General features: G+C 39.8%; 1 protein-coding gene across 1 annotated transcript; it reads right to left on the bottom strand.

Moving 5' to 3' along the window:
- Positions 1 to 93: 93 nt before the first annotated feature.
- LOC149274121 (transmembrane protein 240) lies at positions 94 to 27,444 on the bottom strand. Its single transcript, XM_089505771.1, has 4 exons — positions 27,388 to 27,444; positions 27,015 to 27,121; positions 7,946 to 8,154; positions 94 to 242 (listed from the first exon to the last, which is right to left on the bottom strand). The coding sequence occupies exons 1-4, from the start codon at positions 27,442 to 27,444 to the stop codon at positions 94 to 96; spliced, it is 522 nt and encodes a 173-aa protein (XP_089361897.1).

The raw sequence follows: 27,444 nt of genomic DNA, 5'->3' as shown, positions 1-27,444 counted from the left end.
CACTGTCTTTCGTTTGTTTGTTTTTTTCCTCAAAAGGAAAGAACAGTCCCATATCCCCTTTTATTTTAGAGGATATTGTCTGTGGAGGGCACCTCAGAGATGCCTAGGACTCGGGTGGCCATTATGATACAGCTTCTGCTTAATGTGAACCATATTCCCACTGGTGTCGTCATATTGCCGCGGGTGCCGTTTCCGAAAATGCCTCAAGTTACAGAACTTTGGAATCCAGGACCAGGAATTGTCTGCAGAAAGGAAGGACAATCATTTTAGAAAGGGATGTATTTGTAAAATCACGTTTCCTACATCAAATAAATCCTTCTTATTAAACTCGTTTGACAGAGTAAAAAAAAATCCCATTTAACTAGGTGATGAACTTACCGCCGATCAGTGGCGAGGATGGATGAGGTAGGGAGCTGCAGCTTCTCTTTAAGGGAAGTAACTTTTTTTTGTAACTTTTAAAGAATGCATATTAAAGAACTCATACCATTCGTCGATATGCATTTTTCTTTGGGGAGGCTGTCAAGTACATTAAACTGCTCCTTTAAGTCATACATGTAATACATGTAATGTATATGTTAAAAAAAAAGGCCTTTCGTGCATATCGCTGTCAGGAGCTATCATAAAAATCCTCAATATATTCACTCCCCCTTTGTTCAGTTGTCCGTTCTGTTCGTAAATAGACTATTGTCTGTTCTAGCTGTCTGCAGATGAGGTGCTCAGAAAACAAGGTGGGAGGATATAACAAAAGCTGTACACTGGACCTAAATCAACAAAGGAGGTAATTATAGTGTTGCGTCGCCCTCCCTTTTGTCGAAACATTCAGGGATGTTTTGTCCTCTTGTTCAGTGCGATGGCATTTACAGCTATCGGACAATCAGTAACTGCCATTATATATACAGGAACGAAGAGGGGAACATATACGCTTTAATGTAGTTTATGTGACTGCGACAAAGAACTGCCCTGTGCCTATGGCTATCATTAAAGTGATATTACAATTAACATACGGACGTGCTAGTATTCATACAAATGGGCCAAATCAACAAAAAATTGGTGTCTTTTTTTAATGGAAAAGTTGACTTAACGTTGATGTTCGGAATACGCAAAGCCAAAAAAGCAAGCAAAAAATTAAGTTCTGATCTTAATGGTAAAACATGAAATATGTCTGATCAATTATATCATCAGTGTGAGCATGGATTGTGTATTTTTGTTTTAATTGTAAACTAGAAAAAATAGCCATTTTAATATATGCGTGCGAGCGCACCCTGCATATAGTCCTATAGTCCATCTATATGCATGCGAGCGCTTCTAGTATCCGGTGAGCAGGATAGTGTTTTCTTGCATGAGGTTCAACGATCAGAGCGGAGCAATAGGGAACAGACTACAGTCTAAATGTCTACATTTACTCTAAATTCCTACAAAATCGTTTAATATGATATGCAAGATTTAGTCCCTCAAAGACATCGGTCTACAGATCTGAAGATCTTGTGATCAATGGTTTACTTCTATAGTAATAAGAATGGACGTCCTTCTCCAAGGTTTAAAGCTATACCTGAAGGAAGACTAAATAATGGAGGTTTCTCTTTGGAAAACCCCAAGGTTAATGGCCTTGACGTTTAGAGTTTTTAAAAAAAAATTTTTTTACTACTTGAATTATTATGGCTAAGTGAAATATGTTTAACCCTTTGGTGAATGGCTGTTAGCTCCCAGGCAGGTGAGTTGGAGGGTGGATAGTTCATGGCTCTCTAAAACAAAAATATATGGCTTGCACAGCGTGTGGATCTTTATACATTGTTTCTGTGCAAGGCTAGGGATGACTTAGCTTTAATATGAATGTGACCCATTCCAACACATTCCTAAAGGCACAAATTGAGCTAAGGCTTTGCATTCAATAATGTGACATGTAAAGCTTGCTCCTCCGGGCTTGAGGTTGAGGCAGCTTGAGACCAGTGGTGCTTTGGAGCTCCAAAGTGAGGTCCAAACTTGATGTGTTCCATTGGTGTAACACACATGTGGGGCACACATGTGGAAGTGGTTGGTGTTGCCAAGAGCCCATGCTCTGAACTGAGCTGCATTTTTCATAATACTTCGGCTGTTATAGAAGAAGATTTGTACAATACTGACCAATTGGCTACCACCTACATTATATTATTTTTCTTTCTTTTTACCCTCATATAAGAACCCAAGGAGAATGGTCTTGGGTAAAAGCTCCCTTACATGATGCTTGCCCATCAACGATGATCCAACAAATAAAGTTAAGTATAGTGCATCATGGATAGTACTTATTATAGGTGGCCCCCTACTTTAGCCCTTGATCTCATGTGCTCCTCCTCTATATGATCTACAGAGATGCCACTGGTGCTGATGAGGTCAGTAACACCATGTTACACCATTGAAAATTGTTTTGTGCCTCTTTGTGCTATTCCATGCGTGAATTGTATCAGTGGGAAAACTGCAAACAGGGATATGCACTACATATAAGATAGGCAGTACAAACCTGCACATGCAAACTACTGCACAACAAAGAAAAAGTATCAACATAAATACAGATTTCAAGACGTTTTAGACTAAAATGAAACAAAACAAATACACACATTTCTCAGCACCATCAATTATATGTTTTCTAACCAGATATCAGTAAGCTGGAAAGTGTTAATAGGCCAGATACTATCAGTGGGGATTCTGTCCTTTGACAACCTTGGTGCTTTTTTGATGAATTCTACCTATTAAACTGTTCACTGATAAAGACACCTACAGAATATTGCTACTTAAATTGAACCCTTTATCAAGCACGGCTTCCGTTCACCCTATATATTTATTTTTTTTCCATCTGGCAAACTTATCTGTAGACCAAGTCTTTGCTTTATATTTTATGCCGTCTTTAGATTTATGTTGAAAAATGTGCGCATGGACGGGTCTATACAAAAACAACGTTGCCGGCGATTTTCAAGCCTGGGAGAAATTTCAGATCACATCCTAGTAACATGGAATTATGAAGGTCGCTAACTAATCTGCATGCTGCAGAGAGAACTCCGATGCGGCTCTCCATGATAAACATTCCAGGCATTATACCATGTCTAGCCACAGCAATATTGAGATTACATGTAGCAATTTAGCACTGATACGGTTCTAAAAAAAAGTCTGGGACTATAACATTGAGTTTCATCAAATTCTTAGGATCTCAATTGATCTATGTAATGCCCATGTAGCATTAATCAACCAACATGCTACATAACTGTTAAAAACATGTGAACACAGGCTGGGCATAGTTACATTTCTGGTGTTGGAGCGCAACAAATATTTTATTCGACAGCATCTAAAAAGTTGAGGTAGTCAAGTTGGCCAAAGTGCCCAAAGTGCCCTAGTCAACTCCGGCAGAGTCCCAACAGCTCACAGACATAGCCAAGTTACTGTCCATTGACACAGATCCACATTTGTAATGCCTATCGAAATCAAGCAAATGTTATAGCATTTGTCGTTTGTTGCTTTCAGTATAAAATTATCGTCAATGCGCTTAAAATGGAATTCTCTTCTGCTAGCAGGTTAAAAGCACGTAAGTGCCTTTAACAATGTAAATAGAGGGCAACTCTATCTCACTTCTAGCTCTGAGCTTCGGCACGGTGATAAATTGCATATTTAAGTACTTGTGAAAAGTAAGACAAGATGTAGTGTTAAATGAGATATATTAGCACTTTTACTTTTTCTGGCCATAATAACTCACTCAGGGAGAATTAAAACACATGGGTTAATTACATCGTGTTCTATATTTCCAGAGCCTGAATCCAACTTTGCCTCCTTTAAGCATAGTTTTGTATTGTGACAATACATTGCCCCAGGAAGGTGAAAATAGTAGAGCTATCCCTGCGGTGTGCATGTGGCTTATTTTTAGTGTTAGAACCACCTGGTTTGTATTGGTTTCTTTTAGGTGAAACTGAATTTCTAGGTCTGCCGTTTAAAACTGGACGATCGTTCATAAAGAAGAATAGTCTTCTACAAGAACAACCCATCAGTATGCATAATGCACACAATGAATACAAGAATACTAATGTGCAAATGCTCAGTGTTATCGGATTATAGATGGTGAAGGCTGGCCCTCAACATGTCTAATTGCAGGTTTGAATGGCCAACTGTGCTGGCTTTTCGAGAATGTGTCTTCTAGACAGGGCCGGACTGGTTTCCCGGTGGGCCGGAAGGTCCGTGGGCTGGGCGGCCGGCAGACTTACCATGAAGACAGCCGCTGAGCGGCTGCAAATGGCAATGAACGCCTCCCTCGGTGCCAGGGGCGGGCTGGGCAGGGGGGCAATTGCCCCCCAGGCTTCCCGAAATCTAATCAAAGCGGCCGCTGGGTGCTGATGCGGCCGGCCGGCATCAGCACCCAGCAGCCTTGTGCGATGGCCGTCTAGTGATGGGAGCAGTGTGAGGGGTGAAAGCTCCGCCCCCTCGCACTGACCTTTCACCCCTCACGCTGCTCCCATCACTATGCGGCCATCAGATTGCTGGGAATGTAATCTGAACGGCCGGTGCGTGCTGATGCCGCCGGCCGGCTCTGCTTTAATACTTTTTTTTTACTTTATATGGCAAGCCGATCCAGCTTACCATATAAATTAAAAAAAAAGTGTTAAAGTAGCTCCGGCCGGCGGCATCAGCACGCACCGGCCGTTTAGATTACTTTCCCAGCAGTCTGATGGCTGCATAGTGATGGGAGCAGCGTGAGGTGGAAGCTCCGCCCCCTCGCACTCAGACTGCTGCAGCACCGGATGTCAGGTCAGTGGCATCCTGTCAGCATAGAGGAGAACAGTGTGCAGCTACCAGGAAGTCAAGAGAAGTAGAAGGTGAGTAAAATAATGTATTTTTTGTACTGTATAATGTTTTTTGTATTTGTTAAAAACAAAAAAAATCGGCATGTGTGTGTATGTAAGTGTGTCCCCCTATATGCCACTCTGCCTCCAGAAATGCCTTATACCCCCCTATATGCCACTCTGTCCCATGATATGCCTTTTAACCCCCTATATGCCAGAGTGGCATATAGGGGTATAAGGCATTTCTGGATGCAGAGTGACATGTAGGGGGTCAAAAGGCATATCTGGAGGCAGAGTGGCATAAAGGGGGTTAAAAGGTATATCATGGGGCAGAGGAGCATTTAGGAGGGTATAAAGCATATCGGGGAGGCAGAGTGGCATATAGGGGGCATAAGGCTTTTCTGTAGGCAGAGTGCCCCATGATATGCCTTTTAACCCTCTTCATGCCACTCTGCCTCCAGAAATGCCTTATACCCCCTATATGCCACTCTGTCCCATGATATGCCTTTTAACCCCCTATATGGCAGAGTGGCATATAGGGGGTTAGAAGGCATATCATGGGACAGAGTGGCATATATTATTTTTTATTTAATATGGCAAGCTGGATCGGCTTGCCATATAAAGTAAACAAAAATGTCCCATGATATGCCTTTTAACCTCCTATATGGCAGAGTGGCATATAGGGGGTTAGAAGGCATATCATGGGACAGAGTGGCATATAGGAGGGTTGAGGCATATCAGGGAGGCAGAGTGGCATATAGGGGGGTATAAGGCTTTTCTGGAGGCAGAGTGCCCCATGATATTCCTTTTAACCCCCTTTATGCAACTCTGCCTCCAGAAATGCCTTATACCCCCCTATATGCCACTCTGTCCCATGATATGCCTTTTAACCCCCTATATGCCAGAGTGGCATATAGGGGTATAAGGCATTTTTGGATGCAGAGTGACATATAGGGGGTCAACGGCATATCTGGAGGCAGAGTGGCATAAAGGGAGTTAAAAGGGATGTCATGGGGCAGAGGGGCATATAGGAGGGTATAAAGCATATTGGGGAGGCAGAGTGGCATATAGGGGGCATAAGGCTTTTCTGTAGGCAGAGTGCCCCATGATATGCCTTTTAACCCCCTTTATGCCACTCTGCCTCCAGAAATGCCTTATACCCCCCTATATGCCACTCTGTCCCATGATATGCCTTTTAACCCCCTATATGGCAGAGTGGCATATAGGGGGTTAGAAGGCATATCATGGGACAGAGTGGCATATAGGGGTATAAGGCATTTCTGGATGCAGAGTGAGGGTATAAAGAGAGGGTATAAAGCATATCAGGGAGGCAGAGTGGCATATAGTGGGGCATAAGGCTTTTCTGGAGGCAGAGTGCCCCATGATATGCCTTTTAACCCCCTATATGGCAGAGTGGCATATAGGGGGTTAGAAGGCATTTCTGGAGGCAGAGTGGCATATAGGGGGTTAGAAGGCATATCAGGGGGGCAGAGTGGCAAGCCTGGGGGCAGAGGTGCATAACTCGGGGGTAGGTTGTCAAATGAAAGGAAATAAAAACCAAATATGTCTCAATCATAGCTTTTATTAAATATGGAAAAAAATAGTCTACATGAATTAATAAAGAAATAAAAGTTTCTTACCAGAATATCGTGAAGAATAATGTGATCAGTGTTTTGTTCCACTAAATAAAATGGAACTCTTTCATCTAACAATGTTCGCAGTAGTAAATGTTTTGATCCTATTATGTGTAATGTATTTAATTTATTAGGGCCTTTTAACACTTTTGCTTTCTGGCATTTTAATACAAATAATGAGATAAAAAGAATTGCACATAGTGTGACTCGGGTGTGTATAAGGGGTGCGTGTGGGTATAAGAGCTTCACCGTGAGATAAACTATATGGGGCTGGTCTCCAAATTTTTCCAGGGCTGCTTTTCAGTCCCAGTCCGGCCCTGCTTCTAGAATGAGAAACATAGTTATATTTTTTTCTAGAAAAAATGATTGAAGGTGGTGCCTTCTATTTGCTCAATACAGAAAAGATGTGGAGTTGCAATAGCTTTCAGAGGCTCAAAGGTGGATGGAAATCTGAAGAAGGGACCATAAATTTAAGAAAACTTACATTATCTTCCTATGTTGGCCCAATAAAAGGCTACTAGCGAGTCACGACTCCATGTTCTTGAATCATTAACTAGAAGGAGGCGCCAGTACTTTTAATATGGTGCGATGCAAAAGCATTAGACCACATTGCATGTCACCGCTTGAAAAAACAATATATTCAGTAAAACAAAATCTGTAATACCAATTCATATCGGAGACCTTTAGCTATCAACATTAATAAATGTCAACATGCCCTTGAAATTGGCAGTGTCTTGATTTTTGTATGTTCCAGACGTGCCCATCGGCCCTTCTCAACAAGATTCCTTCTAACAAACACAACTCTCTCTAGCTATTCCTGACTCACTCCAAGTTCTTCCCCGAGGATCCTGGAGACCTCAATAGGAAGTGGAGTTGGCAGGGAAAGCCGCAGTATCTGGCATATCAGCTGCCGACGCAGTATACCAATGTCAGATTAGGATAAAAAGCATTGTTTGTGTATAAACCCTTTTTACATTGGCTTTGGTTGATTAGGAAGATATTATAGACTTCTTAACATATAAGACATATTCCTCTGGCATTCAAAGTTTGAATAAAACCAATACAACTGTGTTCAAATATGAAGTATTTAAAACGAACCATATGATAATCTACACACCTGCTGACTAGCATAGCTTTTCTCACATTTTACCCAGTCTCTAAATGATCTTCTGCCAACAATCTATGGCTATCTATTACAATCTATTATTCAGGAGTCCACAATGTTTCAACTCATTGGCCCAGGTGCACCTTGATTACTCCAGACACTAATTGGTCCACCTGCACTCATACTAGATCTTGAAGACTTGCAGAGGAGGGAGTCTGAGACAGATTCCATGTGTTTGTTTTTTCTAGAATTCTTGTTCTTTAACGCTCAATGTTCAAAGTATTTGTGAGTTTTTACATTCTTACCATTTCGCCATTGCACAATGGGAGCTACCAACTTTGCCACCTTTGAATGTCTTCTTTGTACAAGCACTGCGCGCCAACATTCCAGTATCATTGATAATGACTTACCGTATCGTCTGCTGGTCCGCCATGCCCTAACTGCGTAATGCAGAACCCCATCCATCCAGACCAGGAACCAGCTTATACAAAACCCCAACAAGAGTCCCAGCATCAGATCAATCTCTTGCTTGGTTACATTGTCGGTGACAAAGTAATTTTCTGACGAATCCACAACTGACTGGTCTCCGTCGTACGGGATAACATAATGAACATGGTACCTGTGAAAGGTGGAGACCAGAGACAAAAGAAAACAATGTTAGAAAAGGAAGGTTCTTAGTTCAGATAAGAAAAGATTAACACCTGCAATTACCATCAATTATTATTTCAAACAATTTTTTTAGGAACTGCGCTGACAGTAATCAATGATACATTTTCCATTGTATTTCTAGTCATCATTATGGGAAATTTATCACCAGGTAAGTAGACCAGCTAGAATATTTTTGTAAAACTGTTACCTATAGCAGAAAACATAAACCGTAAGCATACAAGGATCAGTTTTCCTTGCATCACGTGCAGGAAGTTCTCCGCCGTATTTTTATGTCGTTAGTATTTCAGAGTCCATTTTGCATCCAATTAAGTGCAGTTGTTGTTTGGTTCTTGAAATCTTTCTCATTTAACGCAGGGGGCATAGATTTCAGTTCTTCAATTTAGGCTGTTGGATAGTACTTGAGATGTTCGTGGTAAATGTATGCTAAAGGGATGCAGTAAAACCATATCTGGTCTACAGCTGACATGGTTGTTTTGTGATAAACAGAGATAGAACATTTCGATATTGAATACATCAAAAAGTCTGGACAAGTAAACGTTAATGTAAATACGTAGCAACATGGAGATGGGTAACTACTCCTTACAGGCTAAACATGTAGATACGTTTACAGGTAGAAATAGTACTACATGAGGCCAAAATAAAGCAGACAGATCCGCAGAGGAAGGGAAGGTTCCTCTTTCTCCGCAAATCCGCCATCATTATTCTGGCATCTTGGAGTAAACTTGGAAATGGGTGGAGCCACAGCACACATGGGGACAGCCTCTCCCCTGTTCCTCCAATCGGAGGAGAGGGTGTGTGCAGAGGAAAGAAGAAAGAAGAAAGCAATAACAACTAGAGGCAAGACAAGAAGCTGAGCTGCAGAAAAGGAGACAGGGACATGGAAGTGGTTGGTGGAGACATTGAAAGAGAGCGTGAGGGAGAGTGAAAGACACACTCTGTGTGAGGGTGTGAATGACAATGAATTTTGTTTCTGAATTGAAAAAGCCCTCTAAATTTTGTTTGAACTGAAAGGGAAGGAAACTGAATTAATTGTCCATAAAGGAATGGACCAAAAACAAAACAAAAAATTTGTCCATTTTGGTATATTTGTATAAGTCTACTAGATAATTTGACAACTCAAGTGCTAAAATCATTTAGTGTTTGGAGGGATTCATTTTCACCTGCTCTACAAAGTAAAATAATGGTCTCAAAATCTATTAGTAGATGATCTTATTGGCCCTTAGGAGTGATAGTAGATCTCTTAGCCACCTGAAACACTATGTGACTTTTGTTATGGATCAGTGTCCACCAGCTCTATGCATGCGCCATATTACCCTGCACTAAACATTGCAAGCATTTGTGCACATAATACACTTTTTATCTATTTTCTCTATAGATTCCAGATTGTGACAGTCCCATCAGATTAGAATGTTTCTGTAGTGCCCAAAGGGATACAATTAAATTATCCACCATTAATGTAAATGGTCCGGTGTGCATGTGTTACAGCAGACTGTCTGCTTCCTGTGAATCCAGGACTGTTTTTTGTATCTCTGTATTTGCTTACCAGGGGATTAATGGCATAAAGTGCTGTATCCATGACTGCAGCATCGCAGACACAATGCAGCAGAATGCACAGGTAGACGGGGTGATGCGGAGCATGTGATACCTCTACGCGGCAGGATTCCTATGGCATAGGCTGTGACGACACCTGCCTGAATATGGATGAAGCTCAAGCCTTCGCATAAACACATATCAGAAACACGCAAATATTTTCTATAAATAAAGAGCATTTTCAAGCATACATAGATTTAGAGATAATTTAATCTGGCACACCTGCAGTACCAGCTATTTAACATGAGACGGATGAGATGAATGCAATGAGGAGGATGATAGAATACAGAAGGAGCCTGTCTGCAATGCACAGAAACAGGTGACAGAATCCCCCCCTTCAGGAGGTATATCTCCTACTGCGGCAGAGACCACTGGGTCTATCATCACGGCACTAACAATAGGGGGGAGATCCAACTGTGACCATGATGGGGTTCCTAAGGACCATATCCTGGTGACCCTGTGCTTTCTGCTTCTAAAAAATACAGCGTGGGTGTTATAGCACAATCTAATATCTGGGTAATTGTGTAAACTGATACAGGAGGGAGCCAGAAAACAGAGATCTCTTTTGGTGGCAGGACAATGCCTCACTGGTCTTGTTACCCCTGACCCCATAAGCTTGTGGAAGGGGGACACATACCACAAAATAGGCCATAGTCAAGATGTCCCTAGGAATGTACTCAAATAAGGTCTTCTGCCATAAACCTCTTCGACACATTGCAAAGCTTTCAAGGGGTGAAGCAGTGGGGCAGACTCAACACCAGAAGCCTACACTGAACATGTAAGCGGTCCGAGAGTAATGGGATAAATATTATTATGAAACCATCAAACTCAACTAGTTCAATGTGGAATTGTTTTGAGCCTCGAGATTCAGTGCTTTGCTGTGAAAATTTAAAAAAAGTGACACCAAACATGCCTGTAACCGGATCCCCCGATCTTCATCATCTAGGGGCCATATGCCCCAAAGGTATGTACAACCCACACCATTCCTCCCCGGGCCTAAGGGCCTTTTGTATAAGTCTACAGAAGGAAACACCACTAGAAATGTTGTCTGAGGGAGGGGGCAACCAGCAAGGGCTACCACACTTCCCCCAACAGAAAAGTAGAATCTTATGGGGATTTTTAAAGCCTTTTATAAAAGGTCAACTCCAGTAATATTTTACTACACAAAGTGTTCAGTTTGCTCTTCATAATGCTCCACCGTGACCATTTCAGGTGTAGAATAGCCTAATTGGAAAGCAATGGGTGTAAAAATAAATGTGTATATCAGTTGCCCTTTCAAACTATATTGTATCCTATATATCCTACATATATCAATGCTATGTAAAATTTATAATAATAATAAAATATACTTGGCTAAATTGCATTCCAAATTCTAGGATTCCCATAATATGTTGGCTCAAAAATATAATCTTTACCATTTTTGGGGATATTTGTTAAGCTGCGGGTATGTTGGAATGTTTCAATTAACTGATACAGTATAATTATCAAATGAACACTTCCTGTAGTAAAATATTACTGGGTTTGACCTTTTATAAAAAGGCTTTAAAGATGGCGTGGATCGACAAAATATACGTTTTATGGTCTAAAATGTGGGAGAAACCGGATAACTACTTCTCTAAAAATGCAAGTCACTGATCTGGATAAAATGTTTTTAATATTAACATAGAATTTGCCGGCAGATCGGACTCATTCGGCCATCTAAATATAGGCAGGATAAATACCATGCACACTCAAGATTAAATATGGAAAAATTCAGTATTTTGTTAATTTGCCAAAGCCTAGATTTTTTTTGTCCTTGCCCTGATGAAGGCCCTGTGTGGCCAAAACATTGGCAAACTAAATATTAGATTTTTTTATATTTAATCTTGAGTGTGTATGGGATTAATTTGGCCTATACTTATTTGACCATTTAGGAACCTTGTGAGGTCTCCTATACTTTTTTTGTACCTCGACTGTGTTTTTTCCTTTTGATTTTTATTGATGTCTGGCATGTAAAGATACCATTCGGCCATCTAGTCTCAGGAGCCATATCCCATGCATGTTTAAATTCCCTCACTATATTAATTATAACATTTCCTGGTGGGAATGCTGTCAATGTGCCGCCAAATACTTTTTCCTGTCCCTTATTCTGCTGGAATTCCCCTTGAAACTGTCTTATTTGATTTCAAGAAAATCCAGCCTTTCTTGACACAAAATAAATTGGACTTCCACACTAATTTAAAATCTGTGTCATCAGCAGGTGTTCCAGAAGAAGGAACGCTTCCACGTTCCGGATACCACAACCACACATGTGCATTGATCAACACCGCTTGCGAGATTCGTAGGAGGCGTGAATATTAAGTTTAAGGTTGGCTAATGAAGTAAATAGCATTAAATGAAACTGCATTACAAGGTGGTTCTTTTGTGAACTGTGTAATTGTAACAATGGAGCTAAGATCTGGAAGTCATATGTTTTTGGATAAAAGATTAATCTTTAGCTACCTGGCATGTCAGCAAAGGGAGTAGAGAGATCACAAGGTTTTTTTTATCCAGGCTTATATTTTGAATGTGCGATTTTAAGTTGATGTTCAATGCTGTAAAGGTTCCAGAGTCAGTTCAGAGCATCCAGGAGTGGAAGCCACAGAAGGAAACTGATGTCGGTTGGGAATAATATCACCTTGAGCCATCCACCATTCCTTGATGGTCTACAGGAACAGATGGCGACAGTGCCTGGCTGAGCTGCCTCTAGCTTAGGCGGATCCAGGGGGGCAATCGGGGATTTGACCCTCTGAGAACAGAGCCAACAGTGTGCTTCACAAAACCCTCGTTCTGTCCCTGAGAGTTTCCATACCGCATAACAAAACACCCCATTACAAAAGATTTGTGCCATCATAAAGCGACAGAAAAAAATTAAAACATCACATTACAGGCAAGCTATAGCATCCTCCGATTCTTTCCTAGAGGCCGAGGATGTTCAGATTAATTTCGTCTCGTTCATGTTAGAAGCCAGGTTGTGTCTTTCAAGAAACATTGTACAAACTTGTCTGCATTATCCAATATTATCATTCATGGCGGAGAGCTTGAATGGTGGTTTTATAAGCTATAACATTATGAAGGTTAAACAGTGTTTGTAGTACTCTGTGACATCCACGTCTCTACAAAACAACCAAACGTTTTAACTTAAATCTTGATCCATAAATGCCTCAAGAATCAGCAAAGGGGGCCAGAGTGAATTTCAGATTTTGCTGAATATTTTGATAATTAAATCTTGCAGGCTCGGGGAGTGGATAACTGATTTAGAGACAGAACTGATTTTTGGGTTGTAAAATAGATATTTCAGTGTTGATCAGCACGCCCGATAACTCTTCGAGTCTGGCTAAGTGAGACCAGGAGTCAGTATTGGTCCTTTGATCTTTGGGTGGGGTGAATGGTATTTTCTTTTGCCACTGCTGCCCCAGCTGTACTCAATAAATACCCCCATGACTGCATTTACATGGGGCCAGCCCCATTCTCATGCACAGCTAGCACCCTCTCGGATATGACTGTGCCCCCTTTCCTCACTTTCATAAGGGGGAAGGATATATATATATACTGTGCATGAAACTGTGCAACCTTATACAATCTTATAATGGGAGATCTTTGGACTAGAGTAGTAAATATTGAGTAATTACCATGGTAACCAAATGACTGTTCTCGCTGATTATTTAAAAATTCTTACTTTGTCCTTAAGTTGATCTTTATGAATAGATATGTCTCATAGCCTTACAATCAAAGAGTGTAAACGTGCATTTTTTATAAATATTTCACATAAAAAATTTAAAATAAAACTGCACCAACGCGGGAACTGAAGATTGAAATTCGGATGGGCGTCAAAAACAAAATGAATGGGAAATTGTTATTATTTGGTAAGTAAGGCAAAATCATGTATCTTGATTTTGAATGACGACCAATTCAAGGGCATATAAATATATACAAGGTCAATAGAATACCGCCTCCGGAGACACGTTCATCAATAGGATTGCAGAAAGAGCCAAGGTCATCTCCTTGATACTCGAAGAAAGAAGATTTCACCTTCAGCAATAGAACAGGTCCTGTGCTTAACAGCATTAAATAGATGGAAATTGTGTTAACACTTTCAGAGCCTGAGGGGTTGGAAACCTAGCGAATTTGCTCTGAAAGGCATTGCTCAACCCATGTCGGAGTTAACAGCCGAAATATCGGCAAAAAAATGACAAAATCCTCACCTATTGATATTTTCACAACAATATTTTGTTTTTGTATTTTTTTAAATGCAGTTTTTATCAATGTTTTTAATTATACATTATGTTATCCACAATCAATTTCTTTATATGGCACCTCACCTCTGACCCCTGACCATAAAACCTAGTATCTCAAATTCATAATAAACCTATACAGTTACAAGTAGATGGTCTCCCAAATAGGTGTCCTCCTCTCTAACCTCTCCTAATAAGTAGTAAAGGATGTGTCATGAAATAAGAAGTCTAAATACATACAAGGTCCTGTCCATGAAGATAAAACACATGTTTTGCTCCCATAATGGATGCTTAGCTGCTTCTTACAAACATGCGTGATGGCCGTGTCAAAGGATCTGTCAAGTTTGGGCTGAAGTTCATACCTAGCTCATATGACAAATTTTACAGAAAAACATTAGGGTCTAACGTCAACCATCATAACATACTTATTCATTTAAGGAACATTTGCTATCTCTAAGGACACCCTTCCTACCAAAAACTTACTCTGATGACACTTTTAAAATATTCTGCAATACCTGACCGCAGTAGACTGATTAGATAGTCCCTTTAAATTGGAATACAATTGTGTAGATCGCCCCTTCTGACCAGTTGTGCCTGTGGGTTCTTTCCCCTTTCCTACGCCTTATTGTATTTCTCACACTATGATTATTGATTACTCCTCACTGATATATGAAACTTATACTGTACATTGCCATGGATCATTTAGCCTTCACAATTCCTGTATGGCCCTTTTGCTCCCTTTCTCCCTGTTTTAACACCCCTCGGAGCTTTAAAGAATCACGGTGGGGATAGCGAAATGTCCAGCTGGAGGCTAAGATACTATGTTACTTTTGCTTCATCTAAAGTATTTTGCAAAAGTCAAGTAATAGTTCCTGAATCTAGAATTATAGATTCTAAAGCTGAATTCATTGCTTTGGATATCGTTTTAGTCATTTTCAAACACTGACTACATTACTCAACATATTTTTTTTTCTGAAATCAATTAGTTTTGTAAACTGGCTGCTCTTTGAATCAGTAAAGCAGCATCCAAGCCGGTAAACATAATTCTGTTCACCTCTCTAAATGTCTCTCAAAAAAGATCAACTTCCCCCCAGAAGAAGATTTTGGCGTTAAATCAGGAAAATGACTTCTTTGTGCCAATTTTCACAATTGAATTTTCACAGTATAAGTTGCATCTTAGCCAGATGAGTGAATGTTTCCGAGTGCTCGCTAAACACAATTTTAGATAAATTGGATAACGGAAAGGCAAAAAAATTATTAAAATTCCAGATGTTCCAACTGGTGTTGACTTTCTAACCATTTTAAACTTGATTCAACAACATACTTACATGGTCTCCTAGATGTTGGAAAGTCTACCCCAGTCTGCAACCAACAAATATGGTTAAGTTATGAAATATACAAGGAAATGGGAGTATCAGATTGAAGATATCAGTAGAAACAAAAAAATCTCTTTTTTTCTCTTACGTCTCCTTACTCCATGACATATACTCTTCTTAGTTAAATTCCCCTACTGCAAACTATTTCACCAGGTTCTACGACCACAAACCAATAACCAAAAACGCCCTATGATGGTTTGCTTTTAATATTGTCAATATCTTTTACATGTTTTTACTTTGTGGATTCCACATTTTGTTTTTTTGTTATGAAGACAGAGGGATACTTTGTGTCCGGACAGATAGGTTCAATTCTACCAGCTTGATCAGAAATTCACGGGTCATAATTCCAGCTGTGGTTGCCATCATGGTTCAAAAAATGTTCTCACAATGGTCTTCTTAGTGCTTACTTTCACATGAAAAGTCCTGAGTAGCTATATCATTAATAGTTTAATGATAAATTTAGTCCCATCATGGTTCAGATAACATTGGTGATGCGACATTGGCATCACCAATTCTAGAGCTAATACTGAAAGTCCATTGGCTGTATCAGGAGACCTTAATCTTATACACAAACACAACCAGGCAAAGGTTGGCACAAAGAACCGAACATTGAAGATACTCAAAAAGTGGGACTGGAAAGCAAAAGAACTCAAGAGATAGTGACAGTAGTTAGATCTATTAGAGGTCTGTGTTTGAGATCAATATTGTGAAAAGTGTACGAGAGAAGAGGATGATTGATGACATTAGAGCCAGAAGACAGATAGGGAAGGAGGAAGAATGACTCTGACATTGCAGTAAATCATTGGCCGCTTTTCTTTAGGCAATCTTCATGGAATGTAGAGGGTGGAGATGGAGCTACAGGGGGTCGGGCAGAAACAGCAGGAATGAATGCCAATCATCCAATTATCAAACTGGATACAATGGAAGAATAAAGCATTAATTAATAAATCAATTGTTACTTCCAAAAAAGGTTCTAATCGGTCTCTACTTTTCTCTATGACACAGTAACAAACATGAACCTTCTAATACCTTCTGCATGTTCATCTTCGGAATACATTGTAGAAAAAAATTTCACAAAAGGCTATGGAACCTAAGAGATGATTTCTTCTGATGAGGTCACAGAAGATAACGTGATACCTTTTTTTCATGTCGTCCCCAAAAAAAGGTATCAGCCTCGGCTAAAAACTCCATCTTTTCTTTGACCAATATCTTTTCTTAATGAAGAAGCAACATATTTTTTATAAGAATTTTGCAGGACATTATTACATGCATTCTCCTTGCGCTTATGTTGCTCAGTTCATGTTTTTAGCGTTAGTCAATCCAAGAACATCATCCAAGAACCATTTCGGAAACCAAGCCCCTCTTATTAAAGACTATAAATATGTAAGCGGTCTCTCTGTGTGCTTGGGAAAAATTCAACGAGCTACATCGAGTCCAAGCAAAGCTGATGATGAAGTTCTAAAAATACTCAAACACACGCAACACGTAGACAAACTATTGATCTGTTATTTAAATACTATGAGGTTAATACTTGCTTTTAATTTGTTCGGTCCCCGGAGACCAATGCCATGTGTGTGTGTGTGTGTGTGTGTGGTCGAACTCGAAACCACTGTCTTTATTCCGACATGCACTACATTTAATATTAATATGAAATATTACTTAGCTGTTTAACTCTTTGGGTGCCATAATGCCATTTACAGAATCAAATGTTATGGTGCTAAACCCGAATAGATCTTTAAATGGGCAGTTGAGGGATAAAACCCCTTAAATTAAAATGAAGTTCTGCTACGTACATGTGCTCACACCTCTTAAATATAACGTAAATACCTGATCAATATTTCATAGTTCCCCTTTTTTAACAGCAATGGAACGTAAAGGTATTAATGACGCCTACAACACCAAACATTGCATTGATGTATATGTACAGTAACTTGATTAGTTACCAAAGAGCCGGGGAAGGCGTCAATTATTCTTTTGCAGAACCTCAACAGTGGACCTCGGTGGATGCAGCAGTGTTTATTCTTTTATTATTAAATTATTATTTATTTTAAAGCATTAATTTTTTTAAATATTTTTCTTAAATTCATATTAGATATCTTAAGTTAAGTTAGAGCTCAGGGGCACTTCTCCTTACATCTTTGTTTCATGCTTTATAAAATAATGCTGACGATTAAACAGCAATCAAAAAACTCAACATCACACAACGAATATCTGGTACATTATGGTTATTATATGTAAATCAGAGAAGTATAGATAGAAAGGAAATATACGTAACCAGGGAGTTCTGTAAGTATAAATAGGCACTAAGACTAATGAAGAGCTTTTACGTGATCGCAAAGCTAATTATATAACATGTATTATAATACAACTGTCTAAGACAGACTTTCATCACATTATCTCTCCTTAGATAGAAACAATACACAGGAGAACATGCACCTCTTCACCCTATTCAGCTTTTTTGGTAATGAACCCAGTACCCAACCCCATATCCTTTCTCTTTTCTTGGAGGTCAAAATGTTTGCAGGGTATGAGGGTTCTACAGTCCTAACATTCACAATAATGTGTATAAAAAATAATTTAAAAAATAATATAATACACTAGTCCTGTTTGTTATACATCATACAAACTCTTTGTAAGACCTCGGCCACGCTTCCAACCATCCTTCTGGCCATTTGCACTGTTAGGAGGTATGCTATCCTTATCATAGCTGTGCTAGTATCATGTAAATGAAGTGTGAAAGAACCAAGTTATGCAGGACATTCATAGAAACATTGTGCTTTTATATAGAAAAAATGGCCATGGTTGTATCTTTATGCCATTCGATTCCAGAATATTATTTGATGTTTGGTAAATATACATTTTATTCTGTTCTTCAACTAATTAGATTGCAAAGGAACATAGTATGGATAGTCCAAAAATAGAACTCAATTCAATCAGGCAATGGGACATCAATAACATTTGTCTTTACCAGGATGAGAAAGGTGGTTACTAATTAGGTAAAGTACATTGTTCTGGTCCATTCAGGTCATACCTCTAACGTAGGATGATAATGTGACTTTAGACCCTAACCCTGTTTTCTGGAACAGTCAGGGCTGATGAAGCTGCAGCCCCAGCTCCAGGCCCCTTCCCGGTGGGCCGTCCGGTGGGCCGTCCGGTGGGCCGTCAGACCAACATTCAAAGCTGCCGCCCGGCCGCGAAGTTCAAAGGAGCCTTCGTGTGGCTTCATTAGACACGTTGGCTGCTTTGAGATTCATTGCCGGGCTGCCGCTTTGAACGTTTGATGTGACGTTTGAGGGGGCGGGTTCACAGAAGAGTTCCTCGTGACAAGGTGCGGTAGAGCTTGTCCTAGTGTGTGTGTTTGGGTGTCAGTGTGGCAGAGCCTGTCCTGGTGTGTGTGTTTGGGTGTTGGTGTGGCAGAACCTGTCCTGGCGTGTGTGTTTGGGTGTCGGTGTGGCAGAGCTCCCAATCCCATCACATAAAATTCTATCTCACACATCTGCAGAGCTCTGATGTCATCTTTATCCATCTTTATACTGTAGAAATAAATAGAACTATTGAATTTTTACTTATCCAAAGATGAAACGCCCTCCTGACTTTGTCCTTCAGAGGACAAAACATTCTAGTCCCAGAAATCAGCGAGAGGAAAAGTAAAGGTTTTGTGTTATTTACTCTATTTCAATCTACATATTTTATCAAAAAAAGGATTAGTGGCACTAAATTGCGGCTTCAGGTGTTTCATGACTTTTTTTAGTGTATGGATATACTCCCAATACCATCACATAAAATTCTATCTCATACATCTGCCAAGCTCTGATGTCATCTTTATCCAGCACACATGGATGCAGACGAGTTAAGATTCTGTTATCCTGTTATCGTAAAGAAACAATTTAATAAAAAGAATGATTTATAGCTATTTGGATGGTAAATAGTGCGGCTCAGATAGTTTGGCTTGTGGGCACAAAAGCTCGACCACGTGATACAATACATGGGGCTGGTGTCCAAATATATCCAAATATTTAACGCAGGGCGAAAGGGGCAGCTGCCCCTTGAGGAGCCGAGGAGTTAAGATTCTGTCTGTTCTGCCTATTTTATTTATTTCCATAAAAGGCCCACAAAATCCTCAGCACCAGGCCCATGATACTCTTATTCCGGCCCTGGGAACAGTGATAACATTTCAGTAAATTGCGATAATCTCAATCCCCCCGATTTTAAATGGAAAGCTATGTTTTTAATTGGAATGGGTCATTTTAAATTTGTATTTATATTGTATTTTTATACAATAGTGTATGAAAGAGTTGCTATGGTTTTATGTACAGCGAAGCCCTGCTTCTAAATAGGCAAATCAATCAAAATGACATATTAACAAATACTGTATGTAAAAGAGAAGATAGGCTGCCCACTGCTGTCCTCAATCAGTTTAGGGCTGTCACATTTGCCAATAACGTACAATTCTGAGGTTTGCCGATAGAACTGGTCTTCAGTTTCGCTGCAGGCATGTCAGTCAAAGTGACACGGACACTCGCGGGGTAAAAACAAAGGTAATGATAAAGCTGAGGCCTCGATTGTTTGCTGAACCTGAGCTCCTGTTAGTATACCTGGAGACCTCAACTGTGTTCTCCAGTTTTAGTGTTGCTCTCAAACCAAGGACCCATGCCTGGTGCCACCACCAAAATCTAAGATCGAAGATTGGCCCTGTGACGTACACGTTCGGTAGATTAGGGCCAATCAGAATCTGTAAATTAACTAAAACTACAGTAATTGGCTGCTGCTTCCCGTGGAAGCTGTTATAGCTGCAAAGGGAATATTAATCTCTATGTAATTAGAATGTGATGTCATAAAAGTCATTTTTGGTGTAACGGTCAGGTGTCCCAATACTTTTGTCCTTATAGTGTACGTGGATAAAAAACAGAAATGAAAACATATTACACATAAGAAAGAAATGCATGGCTAGGCTGATCACATTATAGCCCTACTGTATGTGTTGTTTTTAAAGACCCCTCATTAAAAATGGAGGACTGGTCGATGGCCTTTCAGAACCCAGAAACCAGGTCTTAATTTAAATGGAATTGAAAAGCTGACTCATGCAAGAGCAGCATCTAAAGGGCCAGCCAATCAAAAAGCATGTAGTGTGCAGCACCTCCGGTTCATCCTATTAGAGGCTAGTGTATAAATGTGGGTACCAGTGTGCAGAATAAACATCCAATAGGCGCACCATCCTTTATTAACCCTTCTTTTGCTACAGAAGTCTTTGTGGGGTAGATCTCAGAGGTGGTGGCCCCAGAGTTAGTTGGTACAAGATATGTTTCCCAGCAGAACATCCAGAAAGCCATTTTAAGTATCACAGTTTAAGCCCGTTATTTTAGCGTGTGCCATTAAATGAATATAATTATGGCAGCCCCTTGTTATTATGTGGCCCCATGGACCAATAATTCGTCGTAGACAGATGCCAAGAATAACTGGCCACAATCAAACAGCTCTCCCGAGCCAATTCATAAATCACCCATAACACCTCTCAGGGGGCTATGTATAATCTAACGATTATGGGGCAATGCTTTAAGTCTTCTTAACACCATAACCAGTGGAATGTTCATGGCTCTTCAGACCATTCTACTGGTTGCTATGGTGATAAGACCACGTTTGCGCCAGAACGAATTGTACACACATGAAATACCAGGCAAGGCTCTACTGTATCATCTCCGGTAACTTTTAGAGGTTATCTAAATGTCAGAAAACTTGACATTTATCAATAGAGCAGCTGCACTTTTGGGAACTCTATTAGCACACACGAATAAACAGATGGGCGTAAATAATATTTCATTTCGCAACCCAGTCTGAAGCAGAGACCTCTGAGGTACCGCAAGCTTATGTAATTTTACCTCGTTTTTAATATTGTAAAATATGTTGATCTTATTAACATTAGAAACTAAGTGAAATGGTTTATTTTTCAAAGGTAACAAATAGGTTAACCTCTCTATATGTACTCTACATTGTCACATGTAACCCCGGCCTACTTCAAATTCAATATGGCGGCTGTCCATTTTACCAAAGACGAGGACTTGTATCTTGTTTTCTCAGTGTAAGGCAGCAGAGGTCTTTTGGATCAATATAAAAATATGACTGGACTGGCCCACGGCAAACAGGGCAGATGGACAGGGGGCCACCGAGACGGGGGCATTTAATCACTTAACCTGCGGGCTTGTATGGGACTACTTGTTTCAGATCCTATCCCTATAACGTGATATTATTAAAAATCATTCACCAGATCAAAACAATATGAGTGTTCATGGAATAATACCTGTGACAAACTGCTTTGCCAGTGAGCACTCCCACCTGTGTGCAAGCAAGGTGGTCTCCGGTATAGGCACGGAACAAAAAATTCAAAGACTTTATATACAGAATTTTGTCACAACTTCATACAGAAGCTGAATGTTAACAAATTACACACAGTCTCTGAGCCAAAAGGTTTCTTGTTTTTTACCAGACCCCCACCTTACTTCAAAATATTGCTATATTTAAGTGTATCTTATTAATGTAAAAAGCTCTTATATGTAAATTGCCTTTATGTTCATAAACTGGAAAGGTCTGCAATATAACAGCATCCCTTACTCCTTAAACTAATTTAAATATATAAAGCCCAAAGCAAGCTGATCTCATAATTTAAAGTTAAGACACACGTCAAATCGATGATTATTAACAATAAATACAGAGATGCATCACTGCATTTTTATCAATATTTTGTAATTTAATTTGACAATCAGGGGTTAAATGAGTTCCAATCTAAATCTTTAAAGGGGCAGTTTAATGTCCCAGGCAGCCTCAGCAAAATCAATGCATACTAAGGTACTTTGTGAGTACTTCAATATGTACTTTTTAAAAAAATTATATTTAAAAAAAAAAAAATACTTACCTTACGGACAGGGCCAGACTGGCAATGACAAGGCGGCCCAGGCACTTTAAGGCCAGCGGCCACCCAATGATGTAAGTGCGGCTGACGACTGGATATTTTATGCTGGTGTAGCGTTCGGCCGGGCATATTCAGCATCGAACAGCCAATCAGACGCAGGAATGCACTCCTATCATAATTAATGGGAGCACTTTCTGTACCTGCGCACTTGAGGTTTCATTAGCCCCCCTCGGAACGCTCTCTCTCTGGCGGTAAGTACGCAATGCGTCAGGGGATGCATTTGGCCAAACACATCTCCTGCGCGGCAATTATTGCGGGGTGGGACCAATGCATTTGTAAGGGGTACCCCACATCCATTTAAAGGGACCTTTCAGCTTGCATGATTTGCCTACAGAAAGATTTGGGATTAGAAAATAATTATGAGTCAGCTTTGGATAAAGGTGAATGGGTGAGTGCTTTTCATAAAAGTCTCTATTACTATTGCCTTGTAACAGATGTTTGAAGCCAGCAATTATCTCCTCGTCTTCTATAGATCACTGTGCTGCGAGTTTCAGGCTTTTCTTATTGTAAAGTGGTTATTTTTAAGTGTCCTACATTATAACGCCATTAGAAAAATGAGTTTTTCTTCCCCTGCAGATGTTGGTGTGATCCAGATTCAGTTGATGGAAAGCCAACATCGTTACTATCTTTACTCATTATCTAACTCCTCTGATGTTATATTCACTATGCATCTTTCAAGGACCTGGCAATTACAAACAGATTACCTAGTTTTACGTGGGGTTTCATGGCGGCTCTGAAAAAAGTCGCAATCTATTCCGTGTTGACTTCTAAGAGCACTCGCAAGTTCAAATGCCTATTTATATAGTGATCCCAAATGTTATAGGGAAAAGGATAATCAAACAATAAAACACCATAACTACCATTAAAACAGTATAATTCCATCTGCCATACATTACTTGGTATATAAAGAACCAGTCTGGCTGCACATAAAGATGCTTTTGAGACAATTATGCTTGAAAATGATGTATAAACTGAGGTATGACTCATATCCCATCCAATCAAATAAATAAAATGTATCAATAGATTAAATATATTAATCAAATAAATTTAAATATTTAAAGACAAAAGAGATCACAATCGGAATTTGACGGCAGGGCTCTAGAAAGGAGCTATTGCCTACCCCGGTACCATAGTAAGCTGGCTTTACTACCGCATGCACTGAGATGAACACATCAGAACTGGTAACAAGCACTAACCCTTCCGAAAAAAGGTAGACGTGTTCATTCGGATTTGTACGAATTTTAATCGTAGCGAAATTTGCCAATTTTGTCAATTGGTACGAATGTCTGAGAACGAGGAGGGACCCCAACCAAACAGAAATGTGCAGAAACGCTTTTCTTTCTCCGTGAATCCGTCTTCATTATTCTAGCCTCTCGGAGTACTTCCGCTAAAGGGCGGAGCCACGGGAACTGTCTCTCCCTTGTTCCTTCAAATCAGAAGGACTTTTGCAGGAGTGCTCCAGGAGGCCTGGTTTACGGAAAAGTGGACGAAGAAAGAAGACACGCGGAGAAGCAGGGGAAGAAAGAAGGCAGGAAAACGAGAATAGGCAAGAGAAGAAGCAGAGCTGCTGGAAAGGAGACAGGGACATGGAAATAGTCGGCAGAGAAGAAAGGGAGACATTGTGAGAGTGAGTGAATAACAGTGTGAGAGAATATGAATGAGAGTGTGAGAGAGTGTGGGGGAGTGAATGAAGGTGAGTAACAATGAATTTATCTGAACAAAAAGGGCAATGAAATTTGTTGTCCAAAAACAAATGGCCCAAAAATGAAATGAAAAATTGTCTGATACGTTTTTGGTCCATTTGCATGGCCCTTTTTTGATAAAATGCAACATTTGTAACATCATTCCTATTACTATTTAATACTTACACCCTTCCAAGAAATAAGTTTTTAATCATAATGGTAAATTTATGATAATGGTGATAATGGTAAATTTATGTATTGTGTTTTTCTTTACTGAGAGGTGGTAGATAGGTGGAGCAACCCTCCAGCATATGTGGTTGAGCCTAATACAGTGAGGGGTTGCATGGAATACGGATATGGCTTCTGAATGTAAGACCAAACCAAGGACTGATTAAGGTCTCAGTCTTTACATCAGGGGCAGACTAGACGGGCCGAATGATTCTTATGTGTCGTCAAATTCTATGTTTTATTGTCTATTTTTTAAACTGAAACCGAGTGTTATCTCGGAGGACTCTGCTGCATGCGGGATAACCGCTGATTTAATACAAGGTGCTAAGAGTTGCCCTAAATCACCTGCATTGAGTTCTGGGTTGAGCTACTGAGTCCGGACAGAAGTCATCTGGAGTCATCAGGACTGACTCGCTGCTGGGTTCAGTCCAAATGCACCTGAGTTGCACTCTGTCGTTTCCTGGGATTTAAGCTTCTGATTATCTCAATTCACGGACTTCTAAATAAAACCCTTGCAAGGCAGGAACACGATTTGTATGAAGGAACACTTTACAAAAACACCAAAGGGGGTAAACCACAAGTTCATTAGAAAAACTTCACTAGTAATTAACACAAGAGGTCAGATTCTAAAGCTAGAGGGACATTTTACTAAGAGGGTGGTAGATAAGTGGAACAACCACCCAGCAGAAGTACCAGTGGCTAATACTAGGAAATTTAAATGTGCATGGGATAGACATATGGCTCCTGAATCTAAGACGAGACCAACGACTGCTTAAGCTTTGGATCTGAGGCTAAAAATATCAAATTGCATGTTTTCTACCGTCAGGGTTAAGTTGGTATGAACAAGAAATATCTGGACTAAATTTAAAACATAACGTGTATGCGAGCTGAATATACTGAATATATATATATATATATATACATATAGATATATATAGATATATAGATATATATGTCTCTTGCCAAAAGACCAGGGTGGGACTGAAACATTGAGTTCCTTAATGCATCCTAATATAATATATAATATAATATAATTAGTCCTGGAATGTCCTCTTTCTTCCCTTTCTTATATATATATATATATATATATATATATATATTAATCTACAGATAAAAACAGAATGTATGTTTCATTCTGCAATCTAATGTAAAGTGGTAGCTGTAGTGAAATCACCATAACAACCAAAAAACTGTTTACGCTGGTGGCCATATCTTTTATCTTTACATTTTGCACCAGAATTACTCTTCTTACTTATTATACAAAATGGCTTTATTCCTATTCAATGTAAAGTTCCCAGCTTCTAAATTACCCCTCACCTTCTGACTCATTCCCCTCCACCACCAAATAGACTGTAAGCTCACAAGTACAGGTCCCTCTTGTCTTTTAGTACCCATAGATCGTATGATGTGTTATTGTTAAATGTATATATTGTAAATAATTTAATGTTCCTGCTGATTTTCACTGCTCCTTAAGTAAAATGTAACGTATAGACTGTATAGTGCCGATGACTTCATTAAACCCGGTAACTGTCGTTCTTCCCTAAACTCCATTATTACAGTTAAAACATAACATATATCTCTCCTTCTACCAATAAACTATTTCCTAATATAATTCTGGAGTTCTGATATGACCCTGATATTCTCCTCTCAAGAAAAATCTGACCCATATCTCTCTCACATTAGAAAATGGGAATTAATTGTTTTCAGCAATCCAGAAGCCATAGCAATGTACAAAATGTTGGAGAAATACAAGTACTATTTGTACTTCACATTGAACATGTCCACAGAATAGAGAATACAAGTAACATCTATTCTGCATTCTAGAATAATGTAAGGTTCACCATGGGAGAGCCCTAAGTAGCCTCATTTGATGGGTCAAAGCAATCATCTTAGCACTGTTGGCTTTTATTAGCGGTCTGCCTCTCTATACAGTTCTGTAATTGTTCTTTTGGTCTCTTGGGATGGTGCCAGTCCTTGTTTCCATTTTTGAAGTTGTATTCTAGTAAAGAATACAACTTTATGGAGAGGACATTCTACTGGGATGTCTACATTCCCTTGAGAAGATATATTAGATGAACCAGAAGGGTTTCCAGCATTCACCACCTAATCAGTGTGTTAAGGCTTTTGAATCCTGAAACATGACACTTGCCCTGTTGCCCAAAAGCTGCCACTGTTTGTATCTAGCCTTCAAAGTGAATGGTTTACTATATGATGGCATCTCACATTCTCTTTTGGCTTATGACATTATCCCTGGCTATAGCTGTTATAGAGCAAGCTGCTAAGGACATGCATCCCCTTGACTATGTGCTCCCTCATTTATTACACCACTATTGTTTTGGGTTTGCCATGGACCCTATGTTAATACATGTTAATCAAGGAGTGGGAGAAATACGCATCAACATTAACCCTTTCAGTTTCCCTGCAGGCCCCTTTCATATGGTCTCTGGGAGTCAACCCCGACATGTAAAAGCAATCAATTGGACTAAAATCATTAAAACCAAATGTAAAAATCATAGGAGATGAGGTTTGTTGGGGTTTTTACAATATTCACGGTGTATGACGAGCCCAAGCCTTCTGCAGGGATAGGGAGGTTTGCAGCCTGAGCTGTCCATGGTGCTGAAGTGTGAACGTTCTATTGGAATGTGAGATCTCCGGTAACATTCTAAGTATAATCACAATTAAAAAAAATAGGGGTGAAAGAAAATCGGGGCACTCACCTCCCACAGTTGCAGTGACAGACCCGGTCTTCTCCTCTCAGATGCGGTAAGATGTAATTGTGAAAACGATCCAAAAGAGCGTTCATGTCCATCAAGCAAGCTATTGCCTGTAAGAGCCCATAACCAAGGCATCTGGTCAGCTCTAGATGATGGAATAAAACATTGACTCTAGTTTGCTTGCTAAAAGACTGGAACAATCTTCAGTATGCTGCCACTTCGACTAAAGCACACACAAAGCCCACACTCACACACACAGACACACACTCACACAGACACACGCTCATACACAGACACACATACAGATAGGACACGCACACATAGACATTGCTACAAATAATACAGAACATGCCAGGGAGGTGAGATGGTCTCTTACCATAACAACGGACGCCCCCAGAATCATAAATATCATGGTGTTTGCGCTCATGTGCAT

This window comes from Sceloporus occidentalis, unplaced genomic scaffold, assembly GCF_023333645.1.
Source record: "Sceloporus occidentalis isolate IW3139 unplaced genomic scaffold, rSceOcc1.0.p SCAF_346, whole genome shotgun sequence".
NCBI lineage: Eukaryota > Metazoa > Chordata > Lepidosauria > Squamata > Phrynosomatidae > Sceloporus > Sceloporus occidentalis.
Note: the sequence above shows the minus strand (reverse complement) of the source record. Positions and strands in the feature narration are given on the sequence as shown.